This window comes from Coenobita brevimanus, chromosome 100 (genome assembly GCF_032717465.1).
Source record: "Coenobita brevimanus isolate Jiangsu-jjx chromosome 100, ASM3271746v2, whole genome shotgun sequence".
In the NCBI taxonomy this organism is placed as follows: domain Eukaryota; kingdom Metazoa; phylum Arthropoda; class Malacostraca; order Decapoda; family Coenobitidae; genus Coenobita; species Coenobita brevimanus.
This window is the reverse complement of record NC_137053.1, coordinates 33,876,101-33,899,108: the sequence shown is the minus strand read 5'-3', so window position 1 is coordinate 33,899,108 and position 23,008 is coordinate 33,876,101. Positions and strand designations below refer to the sequence as shown.

Genomic DNA, 23,008 nt, shown 5'->3' with positions numbered 1-23,008 from the left:
GAGAGGAGCGAAAGAGTGTTTTTGATTGGAGACAAGAATGGCAAAGTTGGGAATGTACGAGTGGATGGAGTGGTTAGTATGTGGGGTGTGCCAGCTGAAGTAGATGGGAATGGTAGTGCTTTGGTGAACATCTGTGCTGGTAAGGGGTTGGCAATAGCCAACACCTACTTTCAGCATAAGATGATCCACAGGTATACATGGAGAGCCATGAGGAGGATGGACGGTGACTTGTTGAACGAAAGGCAATGATAGATTACGTGTGTGTGTGGATGAGCAAATGAGAAGACAAGTGTTGGATGCAAGTGTGTGGAGAGGGTGCGGGAATGGAATCTCGGACCATCATTTAGTGATGGCCAAGGTAAGGCTGCAAAGAAAATGGGTGAAGAGACGAAGGGGATGACAGGAGGAAACAGCTCCTGTGAGAAGAGTGGAGAAGTTGCAAGACTGAGAAAATGGCAGAGTATAAGAGCATAATAGAAGAAAGATTGGGAAGGTATGAGTTAGTGCAGATGGAAGGGGTGGAAGACGTATGTAAGATATTCACGGAAGAGATAGGCGCAGCGTGTGAGGTGGTTTGTGGGGTGAGGAGGAGATGCAGGGGTGTGCACGAGACAGCATGGTGGAATGATGAGGTGAAACGAGCTGTGGAACAGAAGAAGAAGGCACATAGTGAATGGCTAGCGAGTGGAGATAGGGGAGAAGATGAGAGAGAGAAGAGAGAGGTATATGCGAGCAGGAGAAGGGAGGTGATGAGATTGATGAGGGAGAGTAAGAAGAAAGTGGATGAAGAGTTTGGGAGGAATCTGAGTGTGAGGTGGAGGGAGAGTAAGAAACTGTTTGGAAGGACGTAAAGACAGTAAGGCAGTGTGAAAGGGGAAATAGTAGGGAAGAGAAAATAGGAATAACAGATTGTTGGTGGAGAAGAGAGAGAAACTGAGAAGATGGAAGGAGCACTTTGAGGATTTGTTGAATGTAGAGATTGAGAGCAGTGCGAGTATAAGTGGTTGGGGAATGGCTGGGAGAAGAGATGAGAGGAGGGAGGAAGAGATTAGTATGGCGGAAGTAGTGAAGCAATAAAGATCAAGATGGGAAAGGCTCCAGGAATTGATGGAGTGTGTGGTGAAATGCTGAAGTATGGGGGTGAGATTGTAGTGGAGTGGATATGGAAGTTGTGTAGACTGGCTTGGGAAGAGAGAAGGGTTCCAGGGGACTGGAAATCAGGTATAACTGTTCCTTTATACAAAGGAAAAGGGGAGAGAGAAGTATGTGGTAACCATAAGGGTATTTGCCTTCTTACAGTGACTAGAAAAATATATGATAGAATACTCATTGATAGGGTTAGGCATATAACAGAGGAGCTAGTTGGAGAAGAACAAGGGGGATTTAGGAAGGGAAAAGGATGTGTAGATCGGATATTTGTTCTAAGATGTTTAGTGGAAAAGTATCTAGAGAAGGGTAAGAAAGTGTATGCTGCCTTCATGGACTTGGAGAAAGCTTATGACAGAATCGATAGGCAAGGTATGTGGAAAGTGTTAAGAATATATGGAGTGGAGGGGAAATTGTTGAGTGCCGTGAAGAGTATGTACGAAGGAGCTAGGGCTACGGTGCGAGTGGATGGTGAGCTGAGTGAGTTCTTTGATCTCAGTGTGGGACTGAAACAGGGTTGTGTGATGTCTCCATGGCTGTTTAATATATACATGGATGGGGTTGTAAAGGAGGTGCAAGATAGGGCAGTGGATGTGGGGGTGGCTCTAATGAATGAGGGTGAGATGTGGAAGATTCCTGTGTTGCTGTTTGCTGATGATGCGGTATTGTTAAGTGAAGATGAATGGGAGTTGCAAGGTTTGGTGAATGAATTTGGTACAGCGTGTAGGAAGAGGAATTTGTAAGTTAATGTAAACAAGAGTAAAGTTATGGTGTTTAAGAGGAATGAAGTCACAGAATGCACGGTGAGGTTGGATGGTGAGGATATGGAGAATGTGAGTGCATTCAAGTACTTGGATGGTGTGATGAGTAAAGATGGAACTTTGGGGGATGAAGTGCGTGAAAGGGTACAGCAGGGAAGGAAGGTTGTTGGTTCACTGATAACAGTGATGAGAAACAGGGAGGTGAGTATGAAAGTTAAGAAGTCACTGCATGATAGTATTGTGATCCCTACCCTGACGTATGGAAGCAAGGCATGGACCTTGCAAGAGGGGAACAAGTCAAGAGTGAGAGCAGTGGAAATGAGTTACTTGAGAGGAGCATGTGGTGTGACATGGAGGGACAGGTTGACGAATGAAGAAGTGAAAGAACGTTGTGGTGTGGATGTGGATGTGGTTGAGATTAGGAGAAATACACTGAGGTGGTTTGGACATGTGGAGAGAATGGAGAATGAAAGACTGACTAAGAGGGTGTATGTAGGTGAGGTGGAGGGAGGGAGAGGGAGGGGAAGACCGAGGACGAGGTGGAGGGATGGACTTGAGAGGTATATGAGGGAGGGGGGAGTGAGTTGGGGGGAAGGTAGTCAAATGGTGGGTGATAGAGCGACTTGGAGACTTTTTGTCTGCGGCCACCCCTTGCGGGATTAGGGAGTCGGGCTATAGATAGATAGATAGTGTAGGAAGAGGAATCTGAAAGTTAATGTAAACATGAGTAACGTTATGGTATTTGAGAGGAATGAAGTCACAGGATGAACAGTGAGGTTGGATGGTGAGGATATGGAGAATGTGAGTGCATTCACGTACTTGGGTAGTGTGATGAGTAAGGATGGAACTTTTGGGGATGGAATGCTTGAAAGGGTACAGCAGGGAAGGAAGGTTGTTGGTTCACTGAAAGCAGTGATGAGAAATAAGGAGGTGAGTATGGAAAGAAGTCACTGCATGATAGTACAGTACTGTGATCCCCACCCTGACGTGTGGAAGCGAGGCATGGACCTTGCTAGAGGGGAACAAGACAAGACTGAGACAGTGGAAATGAGTTATTTGAGAGGAGCATGTGGAGTGACATGGAGGGACAGGTTGACGAATGAAGTGAAGGAACGTTATGGAGTGGATGTGGATGTGGTTGAGAAGATTAGGAGAAATACACTGAGGTGGTTTGGACATGTGGAGAGAATGGAGAATGAAAGACTGACTAAGAGGGTGTATGTAGGTGAGGTGGAGGGAGGGAGAGGGAGGGGAAGACCGAGGATGAGGTGGAGGGATGGAGTTGAGAGGTATATGAGGGAAGGGGGAGTGAGCTGGAGGGAGGGTAGCGACTTGGAGGCGTTTTGTCTGCGGCCATCCTTTGCGGGATCAGGGCGTCGGGCTATAGATAGATAGATGGCTAACGCTTTTACGGATGAAAGCACATGTTTTTCTACTGGCACTTATGTAAAACTTGGTTTTCTAGAAATAACTATTTACAGCTACTATATACACACATGTCACTGTCGAAAAATATACACACGACACTGTTGCGCACTGTCTTTGCACGCCACCTTCATTACATGTCACATGTCCACAACATTTTCCAAAATCACTGTTGTAAACTATTTACATACGTCACTGTCTACACTGTTTACACAGCGGGAGCGAAAGCGAAGAAACACACACACACACACACACACACACACACACACACACACACACACACACACACACACACACACACACTGACTAGCGGAGTTCCGCAGGGCTCAATGCCGGCACCAGTTATGTTTTTAGTATATATAAATGACATAGACAGTAACACTGAAAATGAAAGCTATGTAAATACAGTATGTTTCCTGATGATGCAAAAATACAAAGGAAAATCACTAACACAGATTCTTGCAGAAACCTACAAGGAGAATTAAATAAGCTTCATGAAAGGAGCAATAAATGGCAAATAGAATTTAATGTGGACAAGTGTCATTTAATTAAGTTTGGTAAAAGTGAAAACAGACCAGATTGGGATTATAAGGTACGAAGTTCAATCCTACACATATCAGAAAGAGGGAAGGACTTGGAGTGATTATCAATAACGGACTATCTCCGGCTGACAAAATCAGTGAGAAAATACGTAATATGTATCCACTGCTTGCAAATATGAGAATGGCATTCACATATATAAATGAAGACATGCTGAGAATGAAAAAAAAAAAAAATCATTCATCAGACCAACCCTGGAGTCTGGAATCCTCATCACAAAAAACACATAGATAAATTGAAAAAGCACAAACGGCAGCTACAAGATGGGTACCAAACTTAAGGGATCTAAGCTACAAAGAAAGACTAGAAAAACTGAATCTACCAACACTACATGAGAGACGGAAAAGAGGAGACATGATTATGCGGTATAAATGCATCTCAAGGAATGAGAAAATATACATAAATGAATACATAACATATTGGGAAACATCGGCAAGAGGACACTACAAAAAAATATATAAAAAGATAGGTGATAGGACGTAAGGACATTCAGTTTCCAAAACAGGGTAATTGATCAGTGGAATGCACTACCGAACTAAATAGTGTGTGCCAAAACTATTTGTAAATTTAAAGATATGTATGATAAAATTGGTTTTATACACGGGACAGTACGAGCTTGACTGATTCCTGTAAAGATACAATTAGGTAAGAACAATTAGGTAAGAACATCACTTTCTCTCTGGAAAGGCATCATAGGAGAGGATGGGAGTCATGATGTCTCCATGTTTTCCATGTGACACCTCTCTTCTGATGCTGACGACTTATGGTGTGACAGAGAGGAGACTAACATGTCCAATTCACGCCTTATGGCACTATCACTAAGCCCCTTCCTTGGGCTTTTTGGTGAGGGTGGGAGGTGGAGATGGTAGTACATATTATGGAACGACGCGAATATCTATGATGATATTATCTCCTCGGTGATAAGTGTGTGACAAGTGAAGCGGTTAATGCTCTCAACTGACTCAGATGAGATGCCAGAGGTCAACTGAGATATAATTTATCAGCACGCTCTTCAAACTATGACGTAACCATGGCTAAGTTTAGTCGTGACCAAAAGGAACTAGAATCCCTCCGGCAACCTGAAGAATTAGGGTTTAAGTTTTATCAACGCTCTGATGTAGTAATAATTATACTTAATGGTAGTTACTAACTTAAAGTAAACGCTATGCCCTGAGGTACTCACAGTGTGGCGTCCTTGTTCATAGCCACGTTGGTAAGGGGAAGAATGTGTGCCCTGAGAATACGGTGGCGACTGAGGCTGAGTGTAGTGGAGGCTTGGAGAGCATGAATGAGCCGCCCCACTAGTCGCCCTAGCCGTGCCCTCTGTCCCCCTGCACACTTCTCCTGCCTCACCACCACCTCCACCACATCATCTACCTTAGACCTGTTGGGGGAGGAGTTACATTTTACTGTAATATTATAGAATGCTACTAATACCTTACTTCCATAAAAGTCTCAAAGTTTCTTCCACTTTCTCCTCAAACTAGAGGGCTCAAGAAGCTTGCCGTTGCTGTTGCTGTTGATGTCCCCGTCTGTCTGCCTGAGCAGACCCAAACCACAGGCAAGCTACATCCCATGCAGAGCTGTCCCATGCAGTGAACCAAGCTTCCCTTGCGGCTGACAGTGCATCACCAAAACAAGGTGTGGGAAATTGTGTGGAGGTTTTGTTCGTGGATGGACGCTGCATTTGCGTCTCGCCACCAAATTAACAAGGATACTATAGCAGCTTCCACTTCACACCATAAACTGGTAATATGGTTACCATGCAGCACTGTAAATGGTTTCCTGGGTAACAGGAAACCATTAGGTTTGTCACTTTGTGCCGAGGCACCTGAAGAAAGAAGGGTAATAAAAAGTGACAGTAAAGAAAAGATGAGAGGAGAGTAGACACAGAATAAGAAAAGGGAAAGAAGACACGGGTAGCACTATATCAAGTGAGTGGATGATGGTCGCCACCACCAACCATGAGCTTGCTGTATCCAAGTGAAATAAAATGAAGACTATATTTAAACAAGCGGTCATAATGATCATCATTATAGTTTGCACATAACTGATGATCAGGAAAAGCAGCAAAGGGCATCTAGAAAGAGATGGAATCATTAAGGGATTACAAGAGAGAGAGAGAGAGAGAGAGAGAGAGAGAGAGAGATCCAGCAGCACTGCACTACCTCCCTTTGCGTGACCCTCCAATGACGGAACTCAGTTCGAGAGACAAGCCAACCAAGAAGTATCTTGCTTAGTATTTTGGTTTTATGATCATAATTTGTTAGAAAGATAGTGGTGCGCAAAAGGCATAGGAATCGATTGCTGTCAGGTAACGGGAAGGTAAAGAACGTACTCAAGCAAGCGGAACATGTTCGCCAAGTAGCTTTTGATGAAAATGATTTTACAACAGACATTCAATTTCACCACATTCCACTGTATTTCACCCACTCCTCTGGCTGAAATGAGTTTTGTTTGCTCTTCACAAAAATCAAATAGCTCATTCCAACTTGTGACTCACGTATGCTTTGCCGAGACCACAGAGAAGGCCTGTTCACTATGACATCACGGAGTCGTGATGTCGGCAGCGGTAGGAGTTATGACAATTCAGGACGACCACAGATGCTTGCTGGGGTTCAGAGTGAGTCATGTTTGTTTTGGGTCACAGTATTTGCACGATAATTGGGAATTTTTTGTAAACTTCCGATATACAATGCATTAACATACGATGCCGTACATTTGTGTTGTGCTAAACCGCAAAGGAAATTACAAAACAGGGCCCAAAGTTCACACATTTTCCTTCCCTAAAGGTGACCGTTTGGCCAAAGTGTGGATCAACGCCATTAAAAGAGACAGTTTTACTCCGAACCAGAACAGCAGAGTAAAAAACAAAAACTTTTTTACTTCTTGTGGCAAGGTTACGAAGGTTGTAAAAGCTGGTTCTGTGTACTGTACAGTGTACGATTTACACCACACAGATTTACCGTTGAGAAAGGTTATGCAGTACTAAAAAGTCACCACTTATAATAATTTTACAGTCAGTAAGGATAATTTGTTGGAAAAGACCTGATAAATTGCCCTATATTATCATCAGAAATAAGTTATTTTTTAAGTAAATTAGTGTCAGTGTTTATAGCCTGATGAGGAAGTATACTATGTGGGTATGTCGTTATGTCAGAGTTGATACACACAAACATAACGTCATAGGGAAATGAGAGTAAGGAAGCAAAGTTTAATCATTTTCCTTTAGTTTAGCTGCATGGCCCTCAGTTAAGTATTTTTCTCTCAGACAAGGGGAGTATGTTTTCACCCGTTTGTTCATGAGTATGTTTGTCTGCTGGCAAGATTACTCAAAAACTAAAACAAAGATCTGGACCAAATATGGTGGGTTGATAGCCCATGTCCAAGGGAACAATCGATTACCTTTTGGGACCGATCCGGATCGTATTACCGATTCTGGATCCGGAAAATGCTTTTTGTGAAACCCTAATCAATGATGAGAAACCCTGACCTATTATATGAGGAGTAGAAATTACGTTGCCCTTGTTGGAGAGATGCGCTCCACTGACTGCCCATCTTTGTAAAAAATAGAAAATACAGTAACGCAGCGAATAGAGCTGTTTTCTTGTAGGCCTACACTCTCAGTTATAATAATTATAGTATCAGATACATCCCAGGTGATTAACACGATTTTCGAAAAATAAAAATGTGGAAAACAAACGTAATATACGTACTTTGCGATATTACTGAAAGCCGCCTGAACGCCCCCGATAGCGTGTTTACTGCCGATCCAACTGACTGGACATCAGCACACCAAACAAACTCAAATGCTTACAATATAAAACTATAAATTGCAGGGGAAGCCTTACTTGAGTCGTTAGACGCCAATTGATAGGGGCTTCATCCTCCAGACCTCCCAGTGATTATAACCTACCTCACAGCATCCAAATTAAAAGGTGCTTTAGGTAAATTTTGCATCAAAACAGTATCGTGCGTCAAGAGCGTTCGGTGATCTACATGCTTTCGGCCATCTATGCGTTCGGCATTCGTCGCTTGCCCATGCAATGGCGAAGGTAGGTGCGATCATAAAGCAAATCTGTACAGACATCACAGAGGAGATATCCACTGAAATATGATAAAAGTTAGCAAAGCAGCATTTGTGATTAAATCAGAACTCTTCATATTTCGTAAAATTTAAGATACACGCAGTATGAAGTGCGATGGCCCAAACAAGTGGTCTCGCTTTCTTTATGTTTCGGACTAAACTCGCTGGGTCTGGTACGTTCACTTGACTGGGAGTTAGGAGACGGAAACAGTCTTTGCCTGCCCTGCAAACATACTTTATGGTGTGAAGAAAACGAATCTTGCAAAAATATTACTCAATTTTACCGTTTTTATTTGTCAGTATTTTTTTTTTTTTTTTTACGCCAGGTATTCCCGAAGGGCTAAGGCGTTGCCCCTGGGTAGAGGGCTTTGGATTGGAGCGCGTAGCATTTTATGACCGGATGCCCTTCCTGATGTCTACCAATGACTCTTGGGTGGATTCGATCCTCCGACCCTTAGGTCAGAGTGGAGCGCTCCAACCCACCGAGCCACGGCTGCTACATTTAGGTCAGTAACAATACTTACATAAAAAGCAATATCTGGCACGTTATGAATTTCGTTATGACTCATGCCAGCAGTGTTACCAATGTAGCATTTTTCCTGCTAAATTTAATTTTAAAAGCAATCTAGCTGGTAAAAATTTAAATACTTTGTATATATCTGGCAATTTTTTTAAAGTCCTGTCCAGCCTTTTTGTGTGTGTGTGTGTGTGTGTGTGTGTGTGTGTGTGTGTGTGTGTAAGTTACCCTCAGTGTGGTAGAATCTTACCACCTCTGAGACCAATCTAGTGGATTTCTAAAATTTCCCTTTGGCAACAATGCAAGCCAGCCCTTTCTTCTGCTTACGTCAGTCAGTCATAATCATGCCGTGGGTGTTGTAGGATGTGTGTTGACCTTTGTCACGATCCCCCCCCCCCTGCCCTATTTTTTTTTTTTTTTATTATTATATATATAATCCTTTTCGCCATTAGTTCTCTTCATTGTCGCACTCTTGCTTTTGACTGTCATCCTGTCACTCTTTAGTTCCTTCATGAAACTGCCCTACATATTTCAGTACATGCTGCATTTTCTTCGTGTGCATAAAATGTCCAATTTACCCAAATAAATGCACTGGTTTCACTACCTTAACCCATCGTTAGTCCTGTGGGGTATTCAAACATGGTGGCTGAACATGGAGCTGTAGACAGAGGCGTTAATGAACAGTACAGAGCCCTCAAGAACAATTTCTTGAGAGTTACTGATGTAACATGCGGTTGGACAAGAGGACCACCAAGGCATAAAGTAACTTGGTGGTGGGATGAGGGTGTAAAAGCTGCAGTTAAGGAGAAAAGAAGGCTTTTCCGGGAGTGGAAGAAGGGTGGTAGCAAAGAGGAATATTTGGCTGCCAAGCGTAGGGCTAGAAGAGAGGTATACAGGGCAAAGTCTGAGTCACAGAGACAATTACTTGATAACCTAAATCATGGGGAAAGGAAAAATATATTTAGGGTGGCAGGTCAGGTGAAGAGGGATAATCGGGATATTATAGGTGAGCAGTGTGTGAAGAATGATGAAGGAAGGGTAGTGGTGAACAGTGAGGATATTAAAGATGCATGGAGAGAGATCATTATAACCGGTTGTTGAATGAGGAGTTTGACTGGGACAGGGAAGGTTTGGAGCCAGCAGATCCAGTGCCTGGCCCTTGGCCTTTGATTGATACTGCTACTGTGAGTGAGGCGATAGGCAGGATGAGGGTGGGGAAGGCAGCAGGTGTGTCTGGGTTGACTGCCGAAATGTTGAAGGCCTCAGGCGATATAGGGGTGAGTTTAGTCACTGACCTGATAAATAGGATTATTTATGAGTGTGTTGTCCCAGATGATTGGCTGAAGAGTGTAATTGTAAATGTGTATAAAGGGAAGGGTGATGCCCTGGAAAGAGGAAATTATAGAGGCATAAAGCTTTTAGATCAGATAATGAAGGTAATGGAGAGAGTTTTAGAAGGTATGATTAGAGAAAGAGTGAATATTAATGAGATGCAGTTTGGGTTTATCCCAGGTAGGGGGACCACTGATGCCATATTCATTGTTCGACAGCTTCAGGAAAAATATGTTGGTAGGAGAAGGGATCTTTATTTTATTTTTGTTGATTTGGAAAAGGCCTTTGACAGAGTCCCTAGAGAGGTAGTGAAGTGGGCAATGAGAAAGCTTGGCTTGGAGGAGTGGCTGGTTAGGGTGGTTATGGCCATGTATGTGGGTGCTCACACCCAGGTGAGAGTGAATGGAGATTTGAGTGATGAGTTTTCCGTGAATGTTGGTGTGCATCAGGGGTCAGTCTTGAGTCCCATGTTGTTTATCATGGTAATTGAAGCCCTTTCACGTGACTTTAGAAACGGACTCCCGTGGGAGTTGTTGTATGCTGATGATTTGGTGTTGATTGCAGAGAACGAAAGGGAAGCGGAGGATAGGTTTAGGAAGTGAAGAGATGGTATGGGGCAAAAGGGTTTAAGAGTAAATGTAGATAAAACAAAAGTGATGATATCTAGGGTTGGTGGTGGTACTGTCAAAGACGAGGGAAAGTGACCATGTGCAGTTTGCCACACGGGCGTGGGAAGTAATTCCATCTTGTGCGGTGTGTGTGATAAATGGGTGCATAAGAGATGTAGTGGTATCAGAGGTAGACTGCGAGATAATGCTGATTTTATGTGTACGGCTTGCCGGGGTGAGCAGGTGGAGATTGTCAGACGTGAAAGGATTGAACCTGCTGGTGAATCTCTTGAGTGTGTGGAAGAGTTTTGTTATTTGGGAGACATGTTGTGTGCTGGAGGTGGGGCTGGAGCTAGCTCTGTGGCTAGGGTGAGAAGTGGTTGGAAGAAGTTCAGGGAGCTCTTGCCTCTCCTGACATTGAGAGGGCTCTCCCTACGTGCTAAGGGGTCTTTGTATGCAGCATGTGTTAGGAGTGTAATGCTGTATGGTAGTGAGACCTGGGCAGTGAAGGAGGAAGATATTCGCCAGCTCAGACGTACAGAAATGACAATGATTAGGTGGATGTGCAGTGCGTCCCTGCATCCAAGGCCTGGAGGGGCTGGGTTTACGATGGAAGAGTTGAGAGGTAGGATGGAACTGGAGTGTATTGGTGTTGTGATGAGGAGAGGTAGACTGAGGTGGTTTGGACATGTGGAGAGGATGGGGGATGATAATTGGGTGAGGAAGGTCAGCAGTGTTAATACTGGGGGTGGGGTTATGAGGGGTAGACCGAGAAAGACATGGGACGAGGTCATTAAGTGTGACCTTAGGGTTAAGGCAGGGGTTCTCAAACTTTTTTGGCTGCGATCCCTACAAATTACTTCGATAGATTCGCGACCCACTCCCCCAGCAACAAAGCATTTCTGACAATCATTATAACACATTTCCCTGTCTCCGTGTATCTGCTTGCCTGTCTATGTATGTATGTATGTACGTACGTACGTATGTATGTATGTATGCATGTACGTATGTAAGCTTGTATGGATCTCTCTCTCTCTCTCTCTCTCTCTCTCTCTCTCACACACACACACACACACACACACACACACACACACACATACACACACACACACAGTCTTTAAAGGCTGAACAACTTACCATTATTAATGGGAAGAATGGGCTTGCTTCTTGGAGCACATCGTCTCCAGCCTTGGGGGGATGCTGGAAACTGCAACACGGAGATCACCCTCGACACTAAGTCGTGATCGGTACTTGTTTTTTATGTATGTTAGTGCGGAAAATGTAACTTCACAAAGGTAGGTCGATCCGAAAGGCGTCAGTACATTCATTGCGGTCTTGGATAATCCTGGATATTCTTCTGCCACTGATATCCAAAACTTATCCAGTGGTGTCGACTCAAACTTCATCCGTAAGGTTCGATCACTAGAGAGTTCAAGCAGTGTATCCTCCAGATCAGATGGTAAGTGACTCCCGGTAGCAGTGAACGGTTGTTGTATCCAATCATGTTGTTGTAGAGTTGTCTCTTCCGTTAAGTACTTTTTGAAGTGGTCAAAGAGGCTTCGAAGGTGAGTGGCTATGGCTCCTCTCATGTTATCCAAACATGCGTGCAGTTCATTCTCTTCAACGAATTCTTCCAGCAAGGGAAACATTTCAACATTTCCCTCTTCAGACCTCACAGCCCATAGTTCCAGCTTCCTATTGAATGCATTTACTTTGTTGGACATTGTCAAAATGTTTGTGTTTGGGCCTTGTATTGACAAGTTCAGCTCATTCAGTTTTTCATAAATCCTTGCAAGATATGCAAGTTTTGCTAGCCATGTGGAGTCACACAAATGAACACTGAGTGTGGACCCACATTCAAGAAGAAAGAGGCGAACTTCATCCCTCACCTGATACAGGCGTGTGAGAACCTTGCCTCGGGAGAGCCATCTGGCCTCTGTGTGGAGCAATAAAGCCTCATGGTCCGAACCCATGTCCCTACAAAGTGTGGCAAACAATCTGGCGTTCAGTGGCCGTGACTTTACGAAATTCACTATTTTAATTGCAGTTTCAAGAACACTGTTTAGCTCTGGAACAAGAGGCTTACTAGCAAGAGCTTCCCGATGAATAATACAATGAGTGAAATTAACATTAGGAGCCACCTGCAAGATTTTTCCTCTTAATCCTTTCCTTTTACCCAGCATTGCCCCAGCCCCGTCTGTGCATACACCGACACACTGGTCCCAAGGCAATCCCATCGCACGTAGCTTGCTGTCTAACTCTGTGAAAATAGCATCCCCTGTGCATGTTCCTTCCAAAGTAGAGCAAAATAACATGTCCTCATTAAGTCTTCCATCAAAACTATATCTTATGAATATGAATAACTGAGCAGAATTTGAAATGTCAGTCGACTCATCAACCTGCAAAGCATACCTCACATTCATCACTCTTTCAATCAGTTGACACCGAATGTCATCTGCAATGTCATGAATACGCCGCCTTACGGTGTCGTTTGACAGAGGGATAGTGTCAAGGTCACGGGCCACATTTTCTCCGTGCATAGCTCGACACATTGTCACTGCAGCAGGTTTTATGAGGTCTTCACCAATTGTGTGTGCCTTTTTCTTCTGTGCAATTAGGTATGCAACCGCATATGATGCCATTTGGGCTTCGGGAGGAGTTGTAGTTTTCGGTGTTATCACCTGTTTTTGTCCCTGTAGCTCTTTTTCCTTTCGTTGGAAAAAGTCTATTGTCTTTTTAGCATGATCTGGATGTTTGGTTTGCAAGTGTCTTTTCATTTTCGCTGGTTTCAGGCTTTCGTGTGCAAGAACTTCAAAACACAGAACACACTGAGGATGATGAATATCATTAACTGTACAGCAAGTAAATCCATATTGTATGAATTCTTCCTGATATTTTCGGTGCTTGGATGGTCGATCACACTGGTTTGTTTGTGCGTTATGTCCGTCATGGCCCTTATTCCCACTTGACGTGCTTGGTTGCTCGAAATTAACATCATCGGATGCTTCAGTGATGTCTGTTGATGTGTCCTTGCTTGTAGCCTTGCGAATTAGCCACCGTTCCATGGCGCGGGTTAAATAGCAACGATGTCACGAGAGTAGAGTTGCACGAGCCTTACGAACCGATACTGCGGCCTTCTCACAAAATACACGCCTTTACTGAGTGCATATGCCACGTGTAACAACACGAATAACTCTAAAATAAATCGTTCTGAAGTGAGGACACACATTACAAAGTAGTAACTATTATCAATATTACAAGACTATTAGTGTGGAGTACTTTATACAGCAAAGAAAGCATGCATACATAAGAAAGCATGCATACATAACGTTGCTTTATGATGCATTATCGAGCATCGGGCAGGTCGACCACCGCTGACAAGTACTAGACGCGTTAGGATGGGTAGTGGGAGGAAGAGGAGAAGGAGGAGGAAGGAGGAGGGGTTGCAGGATCTCGCGACCCCTCAAAATTATTTTGCGACCCCTCTGGGGGTCGGGACCCCCACTTTGAGAACCTTTGGGTTAAGGGACTGAACAGGGAGGCTGCAATGGATCGTGCAGCGTGAAGAGCCGCCATTAGGTGACCAAGGCCAACACATGCAAGCATGTTGGAGCCTTTAAAAACGAAACGAAACGACGTTAGTCCAGTGGGATGTTACAACACACCGATACAAAAATATATGTAGTGTTACTAACATGTAAAGTATATTCATACTGCCGCTTCAGCATATCTCAGCAGTCACTAATGAAAAGATTGAATGCCTTGTAGGTGGTGTTTATTAATTTATAATAATAAAATACAATAAATTATATCAGTAAAAAAATAACAAATGGACAAATATCTCATTTGTCAGGTAAACACTCACAGGAAAATACATTTTGTGATTTTTAAAATCAGTATAATGATATACAATGTACACACAGGAAAAAAACTATCGTTACAGAGGGGTCCGATGTGTTTCATACTGAACAACCTGGCTGTCTCGTTAGGGTTGGTAAGCCTGACAGTGGGTGAGTTGCCAAATAGGACGAGGTAGAAATATGCATGGGAGAAGCAATGGATATAGCTTATAATAAATATGCAACAAACACACGCAGGGATACCAATGGAGGAGGCTGTTATCAAAAACCTTCATTCGTGTGTCATTTTATATCGCGCAGAAGGTGTAACGATTGTTTTTTTGTTGTGTGTACAAAAATAAGATAAAAAAAAACAAAACAATCTATATCACAATACAATCTAAATGGTTAGTTCGATGGGGTGACTGGACACCCCAGGGAGGGGGGGGGGGGAATGCACCTCTCTCTCACTACAGCAAAGGCAGGACGTATCCACAATTCCACATGCTTCCTCCCTTCACTGAATCAGGAGAGTACTGGAACCTACGTCTAGTAATACCAAGTCAGTTCACTTTCCCTCAGTGCGCAGGGAGGCGTGGCTTGTGTGTGACGTCAGTCGGATTAAGTAACAGAAAATGTATAAAAGGGCAGACTCAAATTAAACATTTATAATAAGGGAAAATGAAGAAGGGGAAGAAGTGTGGACTCATTTGACCGTATAACATTGTAGTAGGTTGCCTCACACCCCTACGCCTTCCTTCACACATTTCAGTCCCTTCCCTCAATTCGGACTGAATATTTGTCATGATCTGGAGAGTGCAGCATACATCCACTCACCACCACGGTCAGGCGTCAACTGAACTTGGGTTTCGTGCAAGCTGACGTCACTCCGATGCTCCGCCCCCTCCGCCAGCTTGGACCCGTTTTAGATGGAAGTGATCCGACTTGGTATTAGTAGACTTAGACTGGAATGGTGAGAAATATTCGAATTACCGGCTTGGAAATATGAGCTTTTAAAAAAAAATTGGGTGCCAAAACACCCCACCTGACTAACGAAAGGTTAACTGAATGCGGGCAGATTAATTTGTTTCTTGATAGTAACACAGGTGGTTAGGGGTTGTTCTTGGGCGCATGCAATAATTTGTCTACCGGTCCAGTCTGTGCTACAAGGGGCTCCATATGGCGAATTTTCTGTTCTACCCTAATTCCCTATATCGCTTATCCATCCGTTAATTGTCCTCTTCTTGATGTTAAGCTGCTGGATTATTTGTCTTGCTGGAATATGTGGTAAATGAAGAGCAATAATCCGCTTGCACTGACAGGCTGTAGTGTCGTGTTGACAATCCATCTTGTTCAGCAGCTAGCACTCACGAGTTTTTCCCGCGTAAATATAATCCTGCATAGAGAACTAAATATGGATAGTAATATATGTTTAGAGATTTACTTTTCTGATTTGATGGCACTCGTGACTTCGGAATTACCATTATCTGTGGGTTTTATTTTATAGGACATTTTCCCTTCAGGACTGATGATTTAGGATGTGAATTACGTACAGTATTACGAGAGTTTCTCCCCATTTTAACTCTGAAACCGTTGAGCGATAGGGCGTGCGTTTCACATTCTTTCGTACGGTTAAGCCTCAACTTTAGTATATTATGGTTTCCCCTTCCGTAATGCGAGATATACACGTAAAAACTCACATATATTGCTTTTTGGAGCTGTTTACCTAAATACTGCTCTTTCCGGTGTGCATTATTCAAAATATAAGTAGGCTGTGCCAGTTGACAGATACCACTTTCTGAGCAAAAGGTACTGGGAATCAAGTCATCACTTGTTTGGGCGTTTGTACCGAAGTCTACTAATACCAGGTCGGATCACTTCCTTCTAAAACGGCTCCAAGCTGGCGCAGGGGGCAGAGCATCAGAGTGACGTCGACTGGAATGCAGTGTTGCCACATGTACGATAATTATCGTACCTGTACGATAATATTGGCTCTGGTACGTGTACGATACAATTTTCTATTATCGTATGGTTTGTACGATAATTTTGGGTTAAGAGCTGGCATGGCAGTAAATTTTGTGGCATGCATAGCTAAGCATGCACAGGTGTTCCACAATTTGACAGATGAGTAATCTTAGGGGCTAATATAATAGTGATCACCGAAAATACTTATTTTATGGTCTTGCTGAGTTATCATCTGCAAGAGGAAGCACATTTCTAAGAGTTATCCATTAAAGTTCTATGGACTGCATTCTGCTGCTAGTCAGACTGATTTTCTACTGTAGATTGGCACAAAGAGTATTTCATGTAACATTTTTGTAATGAATGATATGATCATATTATTAAAATATTATCATGAGATTTTCACGGTATACCCTAATTCTGATACAAAATAAAGTGATAAAATATACACCAAAGTAAACATCAGTACCTTAAAAAATTCGGGGCTGATGAAGATAATTGTAATGGGTAAGTTTTCAGTAAATACACCAAGGTATTGGCGACGGTTTTAAAATGCTTCAGATTAGTGAGTGAATGGTTTGGCCATGTGGAGAGGATGGAGAGTGAGAGACTAACGAGGAGAGTGTGAGTGAGGTGGAGAAGGGGTAGAGGGAGGGGGAGGCCAAGGATGAGATGGAGGGATGGAGTGGAGTGGTATATGAGAGAGGGAGGTATGAGCTGGGAGCAGGGCAGTGAAATGGCAGGAGACGGCGACATGGAGGCGATTTGTTTGTGGCCACCCCTTATGGGATTAAGGCATCTGGCAATAGATAGATAAACAGAAAAATGAATTTAATAGTGTACGATAATTCTAGCGAAAAAACAATAATTTTGAAGAGCCGGTACGATAATTCCCATCTAAAAGTGTGGCACACTGCTGGAACGAAACCCCAGTTCGGTTGACTCCTGATTATGGTGGTGGGTGATCATGACACATTTTCAGTCCCGAGAAGTGAGGGAAGGGATTGAAATGTGTGAGGGAGGATATGAGGGTGTGAGGGAGGATATGGGGGTGTGAAGGAAGATGTGGGGGTGTGAGGGAGGATACATTTTCTGTCACTTAAGACAAATGACGTCACACAAAAGCCATGCCTCCCTGATGGAAAGTGATCCGACTTGGTATTAGTAAACTCAGGTTTGTAAAATAAATGAACCTTCTATTTTCGAACATATTAAAAACCAACATATTAAAAAAGCCTAGTATATACGCTGATAAGTAAAAAATAACAAAGGATCCTGTCAACACATGATTCCAATAGGAAATTCAGAAACTTCGCATCAATATACATATCTATCTATCTATCTATCTATCTATATATATATATATATATATATATATATATATATATATATATATATATATATATATATATATATATCGTGAGGGAAATATTTCCACCCACAGCGGTATTTGTGCTCTTTCCTTTTTAAATAGTTGTCCCTGTTGAAAACAGAGGAAAATCCCAGAGAACGTTTGGTACTAATTCAAGCGGTTTATTAACCCAGAGATTTAGCTCTAGTTCTCATTAATAATTCTTATTACTAAATTAAATGCTTGAAAGAGTACAAGGAAGAAAGGTTGCTGGTTCCTTGAAAGCAGTGATGAAAAACAGGGAAGTGAGCATGGACGTGAAAATACTGTATGACAGTATTGTGATACCAATGTGGCGTATATTACACCACAAAGTATTGTACTTCGCATTTCACCTACACACATGGTTTCCTTCCCTCGTGGCTTTTTCGCATTTCACCTACACACGTGGTTTCCTTCTCTCGTGGCTTTCCCCCACCTTGTTCTCGTACTTAGCATCGTTAGTAGTGCCACTACCAATAGTATTCAATTTCTCATTCCTCCTCATCTGTACTAGTGCCACTACCAATAATATTCAATTTCTCATCCCTCCTCATCTGTACTAGTGCCGTTTCCAGTTATATTCAGTTTCTCTTCCCTCCTCACCTGTACCAGTGCCGCTACCAATAATCAATTTCTCTTCCCTCTTCACCTGTAGTGGTACCTAAACTAATCAAATTTGCCTATTCAGGTGACTTAGGCGTACCGGTGCTCCACCTACCTCATTAAGGGGCTTAAAACCGAGCAGGCGACCTAGCTCGCTCTCCTCTTCTCTCTCAACTTCACCCGGCTGACTACCTGCCTTGCTCTCCATCTTTCCTGGTAAATCTGGCCACACGGTAGGACTTTACATATACAATACACGTAAACACATCAGCTCAGCACTCCCGCTCTGCACTAAATTCATTGCCCATGTTTTAGTCTAACTATTTATCCATTTAATTGATCTACACATGCTGTAAATGTAATTGCCTTGTACCACTTTGAAGTCATCCAATAACTCTGTATTGTTTCAAGCCTATAAACACTGCCCCATCTATTTCTTCCCAGCACATTTGTATTTATCCTTACCATTTGCCTTGGTGTAGCCCTTAGTAAAGTATCCCCATAACTAAAACTCTACAGTGGTGACTTCCCAGAGTGTTTAAAGAACATGGATACATTAATACATATCCGTCTACCCCTTCTTACATTCAAGTACGACATTAACACGTGGTTTACACAAGGTGATGCCGTGTGGCCTAAAGATACCAGTGATGACAAATTCAGAGCAATTGTTCGCACTCTCCCAACTCAAGTAGCTGCCCTTGTGCAGGATGTACTCCTGACACCACCTACAGAACACAAATACAGAACCCTGAAGGAGAGTCTGCTGTGGGCCCTGGGCAAATCAAAGCAAGCACTGTTAATGGAGCTAGATGCAATTCACTCCCAACAGCAACACCCCTCGGCCCTCCTTGCCCACATTCAAGCCACTCTCACGGTAGCTGGGGTCACCTTATCAGATGACGTCTTCCAACACCGACTCCTCCAGCTCGTGCCACCAGACTTCCGACTCCACCTAGCAGCCCTGGTTCCTGGCATGTCCCTTGCTGAGTTCATCAAGAGGGCGGACACTCTTTATGAAACTCAACAGCATTACGCTAACCATCCATTAAGTGCTCACACCTCTTTTCCCCCTGTCATAGCCCCCAGTGCTACCCCTAGTGAAACAGTGGTGTCAGTAAACAGTGTTGCGAACAAAAATGGTTCCATGTCAGAGCTGTGTACTTTATTAGCAAATTTAATAAACAGAATAGACAAGCTGGAAAGTAAAATAAGTGGCTTCACCACTCAGACCCCCCATGTTGCAAATCATTCGCCAGCCCCTCATTGTTCCAACAATGCTCCCCCAGTGAACCGTGGACGTAACGCTAATCCCCAAGCAGCAAGGCACGATTTCGTGTTGTGTACCTATCACAAGCGCTTTGGCATGGAAGCCAGACAATGAGCACTACCCTCATTATTCACGGGAAATGCATATGGCCGGAGACAGTCCCAGTAGTGTTTCCTGCCACATACACCAAACGTCCCCTCAAGCTCAGCACACCCAAAGCCACAACACGTTCCACTGGCTCCAGGGAACTACTATGGGTTAAAGATGCCATCTCCGGCACAAAATACCTTATTGACACTGGAGCCGCATTCAGTATAGTCCCTCCTACCTCTGACCACAAAACGGCTCAGCAGCCTGCATTTGACCTGCTAGCAGCAAACGGTGCCCCCATAGCCACATACAGCACGGAATTCCAGCACGTGGCTCTCGCCCAATCAGTGTCATTTACTTGGCCGTTCCTCATCGCAGACGTTAATCAACCCATTATTGGCGTCAATTTCCTGGACTTGCTACTGGATACCAGAGGACGGAATCTATATCACAGACCCTCAAACTCGTCCATCAAAGTAACCGGGTGTGCTGGTAATCCTCCACTCATTACACACCTTCGCCAGGAGTCCTCATATGATTCCATACTACGCCAGTTTCCATTCTTGACCTCTCAGATGCCCAACAATGGCCATACAGACCATGGCGTAGAGCATTGCATCATCACTTCCAGACTGCCCTGTTTTGCCCATCCCAGATGTCTTCCTCAAGAATGTCATCAGGCAGTGGAAAATGAGTTTTAGGCAATGCTCGACAAGGGCACCATTCGGCCATCATCAAGCTGCTGGGTATCCCCTCTACACATGGTTCCGGTGGCACAGCAGGGTGAGTGGAGAGCATGTGGGGACTACAGGGCACTGAATGTGATGACAGTTCCCGAAAGATACCCCATTCCCCACATTCAGGATTTCCACCACCAACTGCATGGCCATCGTGTATTTTCCAAGATCGATTTAGTCAGGACGTTCCACCAAATCCCTGTGGCAGAGAAGGACATCCCCAAGATGGCAGTAACCACCCCCTTTGGCCTTTTTGAATACACAAAGATGAATTTCAGCCTCAGAAATGCCGCACAAACATTTCAGAGATTTGTGGACCAGGTTGTTAGGGGGCTAGATTTCGTCATGGTATACATCAATGACATCCTCATCACTTCTGATTCCCATGAGCAGCACAAATCACATCACCAAATGCTGTTCCAATGCCTGCAGGACTACAGGCTGTGTATGCACCCGGCGAAGTGTATCCTCGGTGCAGACAAACTGGATTTCTTGAGCCACAGGTATCATGCCCATCCCACAGAAGGTGGATGCCATTAAGGACTTTCCACGCCCACCTACACCATGCAGGCTCAGGGAGTTCTTGGGGATGGTCAGTTATTATCAAAGGTTCCTGAGAAATGCCGCATCAACACTAGACCCCCTTAACGATCTCCTGAAGGGGACGAAAAAGACATCCTCCAAGCCTCTTCAGTGGACCACACAGTCAGACCATGCCTTCACCACCCTCAAAAACCACACCCCGCCGAGCATATCTATCACCAGATGCCCCCATCACACTCACCACAGACGCCTCTGCCGAAGCTGTGGGTGCAGTCCTACAACAACAAATCAATGGTGCAAATGTGCCTGTCACGTTCTCCAGCCAGTGCTTTAACCCTACCCAGAGCAAATACACTGCCTTCAACAGGGAGTTGCTGGCTGTATATGAGGCAGTCAGACATTTCAGGCACCTTCTGGAAGGTAGAGAATTCATCATCCTCACAGACCATAAACCCCTTATTTATGCCATAGCTCAGAAAGGGGAAAATTGGTCTCCTTGGGTAGCAAGACAGTTAGCCTTCGTATCAGAGTTTTCCACTAACATCCAGCATATCAGTGGGGACCTGAACAAGGTTGCAGATGCCCTGTCCCATGGAGTCTCAGCTGTAGGCCCTAGACTACCCCCGCTTGACCATGCAGCCTTGGTCCGGGAGCATGAGGACGATCAGGAACTCCAAGCATTGCTTCAGTCAGCAACCTCACTTCAACTGCAACTGTCTGATGTCACTGGCACACCCCAGAAACTTTGGTGTGACATCCTGCGGGACAGCATGGCCCTATATTCCCCAATGATTCCTAAGGCAAGTCTTTAGTCATACCACGAGATGGTACACCCAGGCATTATTGGTACGCACAACGTACGTAGCTGGTGAGTGGTATGGCCAGGTATGAGGCGTGACACCACCAATTGGGTCTGAGCATGCGTGGCTTGTCAGTCAGCAAAAGTGCATTGCCACACCAAGACACCACTGCAACCACAGCCCACACCAACTCAACGTTTCCATACGGTCCACACTGACATCCTCGGCCCCTTCCCCGAATCTAGGGGTAACTGCTACATTTTAATGTGCATAGATAGAGCAACAAGGTGGGTCAAGCCCACGCCCATGCTGGATGCTATGACTAACTGTGTGGCATATCACTTCCAGGCATCCTGGGTCGCTCGTTCTGGTGCCCTGCAGGTGATCATCACAGACCAAGGCCCCCTATTCGAATCTCGAGCCTGGCAAGACCTAATGGACTTCTTGGGTGCTAAACACCACAGAACCTTTGCATATCGCTCACAAGCAAACGGGATGATTGAGCTCTGCCATCTTCACCTGAAGGAAGCACTGAGGGCACTTCCCCCACCCAGTGAATTGGGTGGCTGTACTACCAATCCTCCTCCTAAGCTTGAGGGTTACGAAGAAGGAGGACATCGGTAATTCCCCGGTGGAGCTAACGTACGGGGAAGACTTGAGGCTGCTGGGGCAGTTCGCCCTGCAACCAGGCACACTGGCCCTGGTTTTCCTCCCAGAGTTCCAGCAGGCAATGCAGGCACTACAACCAGTCCCTCCTCGTTCTTGACAGCACCACACACCGTTCATCCCTCACTCCCTACCAGACGTCAAACAGGTCTTCGTGAGGAGGGGTCACTTCACCACTCCAAACCCCATACAAAGGCCCATACCCTGTGATCACAAACTCAGACTAAAGTCACAATATACAATCACGGGACATCATCCACAATCTCTGCAGACAGAATCAAACCGGCCACACCACAAACCACGTCACAGCCAACACCCCACACGTCATCTCCCAACCTTGCCAGCCCACTGACCACACGCACACCCTACATCTCATACCCCGGCACCAACACCTACATGCACCACTCATACACACACACCTCCCATCCCCTTTGTCAATTCGTACCCTCCACTCCCTGTCACCACCACACACCGACTCAGTCGTCATACAGTATGGCAAACCACTACCACTGACGCAAACAATCCCTCACTACCATCCACACTACCGTCCACAAACCCCATCTTAAGCACTGACCCTACAACCACTAATCCACCCTCTCCGAACTCACACGACCCTACCTCTCACCTTA

At 44.4% G+C, this 23,008-nt stretch overlaps 3 protein-coding genes across 3 annotated transcripts in view; 1 reads left to right on the top strand and 2 right to left on the bottom strand.

Moving 5' to 3' along the window:
* LOC145414627 (uncharacterized) overlaps window positions 1-6,287 on the bottom strand; it is a 430,867-nt gene extending 424,580 nt beyond the window's left edge. The window contains exons 1-2 of the mRNA XM_080284152.1: window positions 6,271-6,287; window positions 5,116-5,316 (exon numbers count right to left, since the gene is read on the bottom strand). Coding sequence (XP_080140278.1) covers window positions 5,116-5,316; window positions 6,271-6,287 — 218 coding nt within the window. The remainder of the gene's footprint in view (window positions 1-5,115; window positions 5,317-6,270) is intronic.
* A 5,331-nt stretch (window positions 6,288-11,618) lies between these two features.
* Window positions 11,619-13,541, bottom strand: LOC145414626 (zinc finger BED domain-containing protein 5-like). Its single transcript, XM_080284151.1, has one exon. The coding sequence runs from the start codon at window positions 13,539-13,541 to the stop codon at window positions 11,619-11,621; it is 1,923 nt and encodes a 640-aa protein (XP_080140277.1).
* Window positions 13,542-19,653: 6,112 nt separating this feature from the next.
* LOC145414625 (uncharacterized) lies at window positions 19,654-20,334 on the top strand. The gene has a single exon (XM_080284150.1). It carries the CDS (start codon window positions 19,654-19,656, stop codon window positions 20,332-20,334), a length of 681 nt encoding a protein of 226 aa, XP_080140276.1.
* Window positions 20,335-23,008: the final 2,674 nt, after the last annotated feature.

Excerpts from the sequence above, each read along its gene's own strand:
- LOC145414626 (XM_080284151.1), bottom strand. The coding sequence starts at position 13,541 with ATGGAACGGTGGCTAATTCGCAAGGCTACAAGCAAGGACACATCAACA.
- LOC145414625 (XM_080284150.1), top strand. The coding sequence starts at position 19,654 with ATGAGCACTACCCTCATTATTCACGGGAAATGCATATGGCCGGAGACA.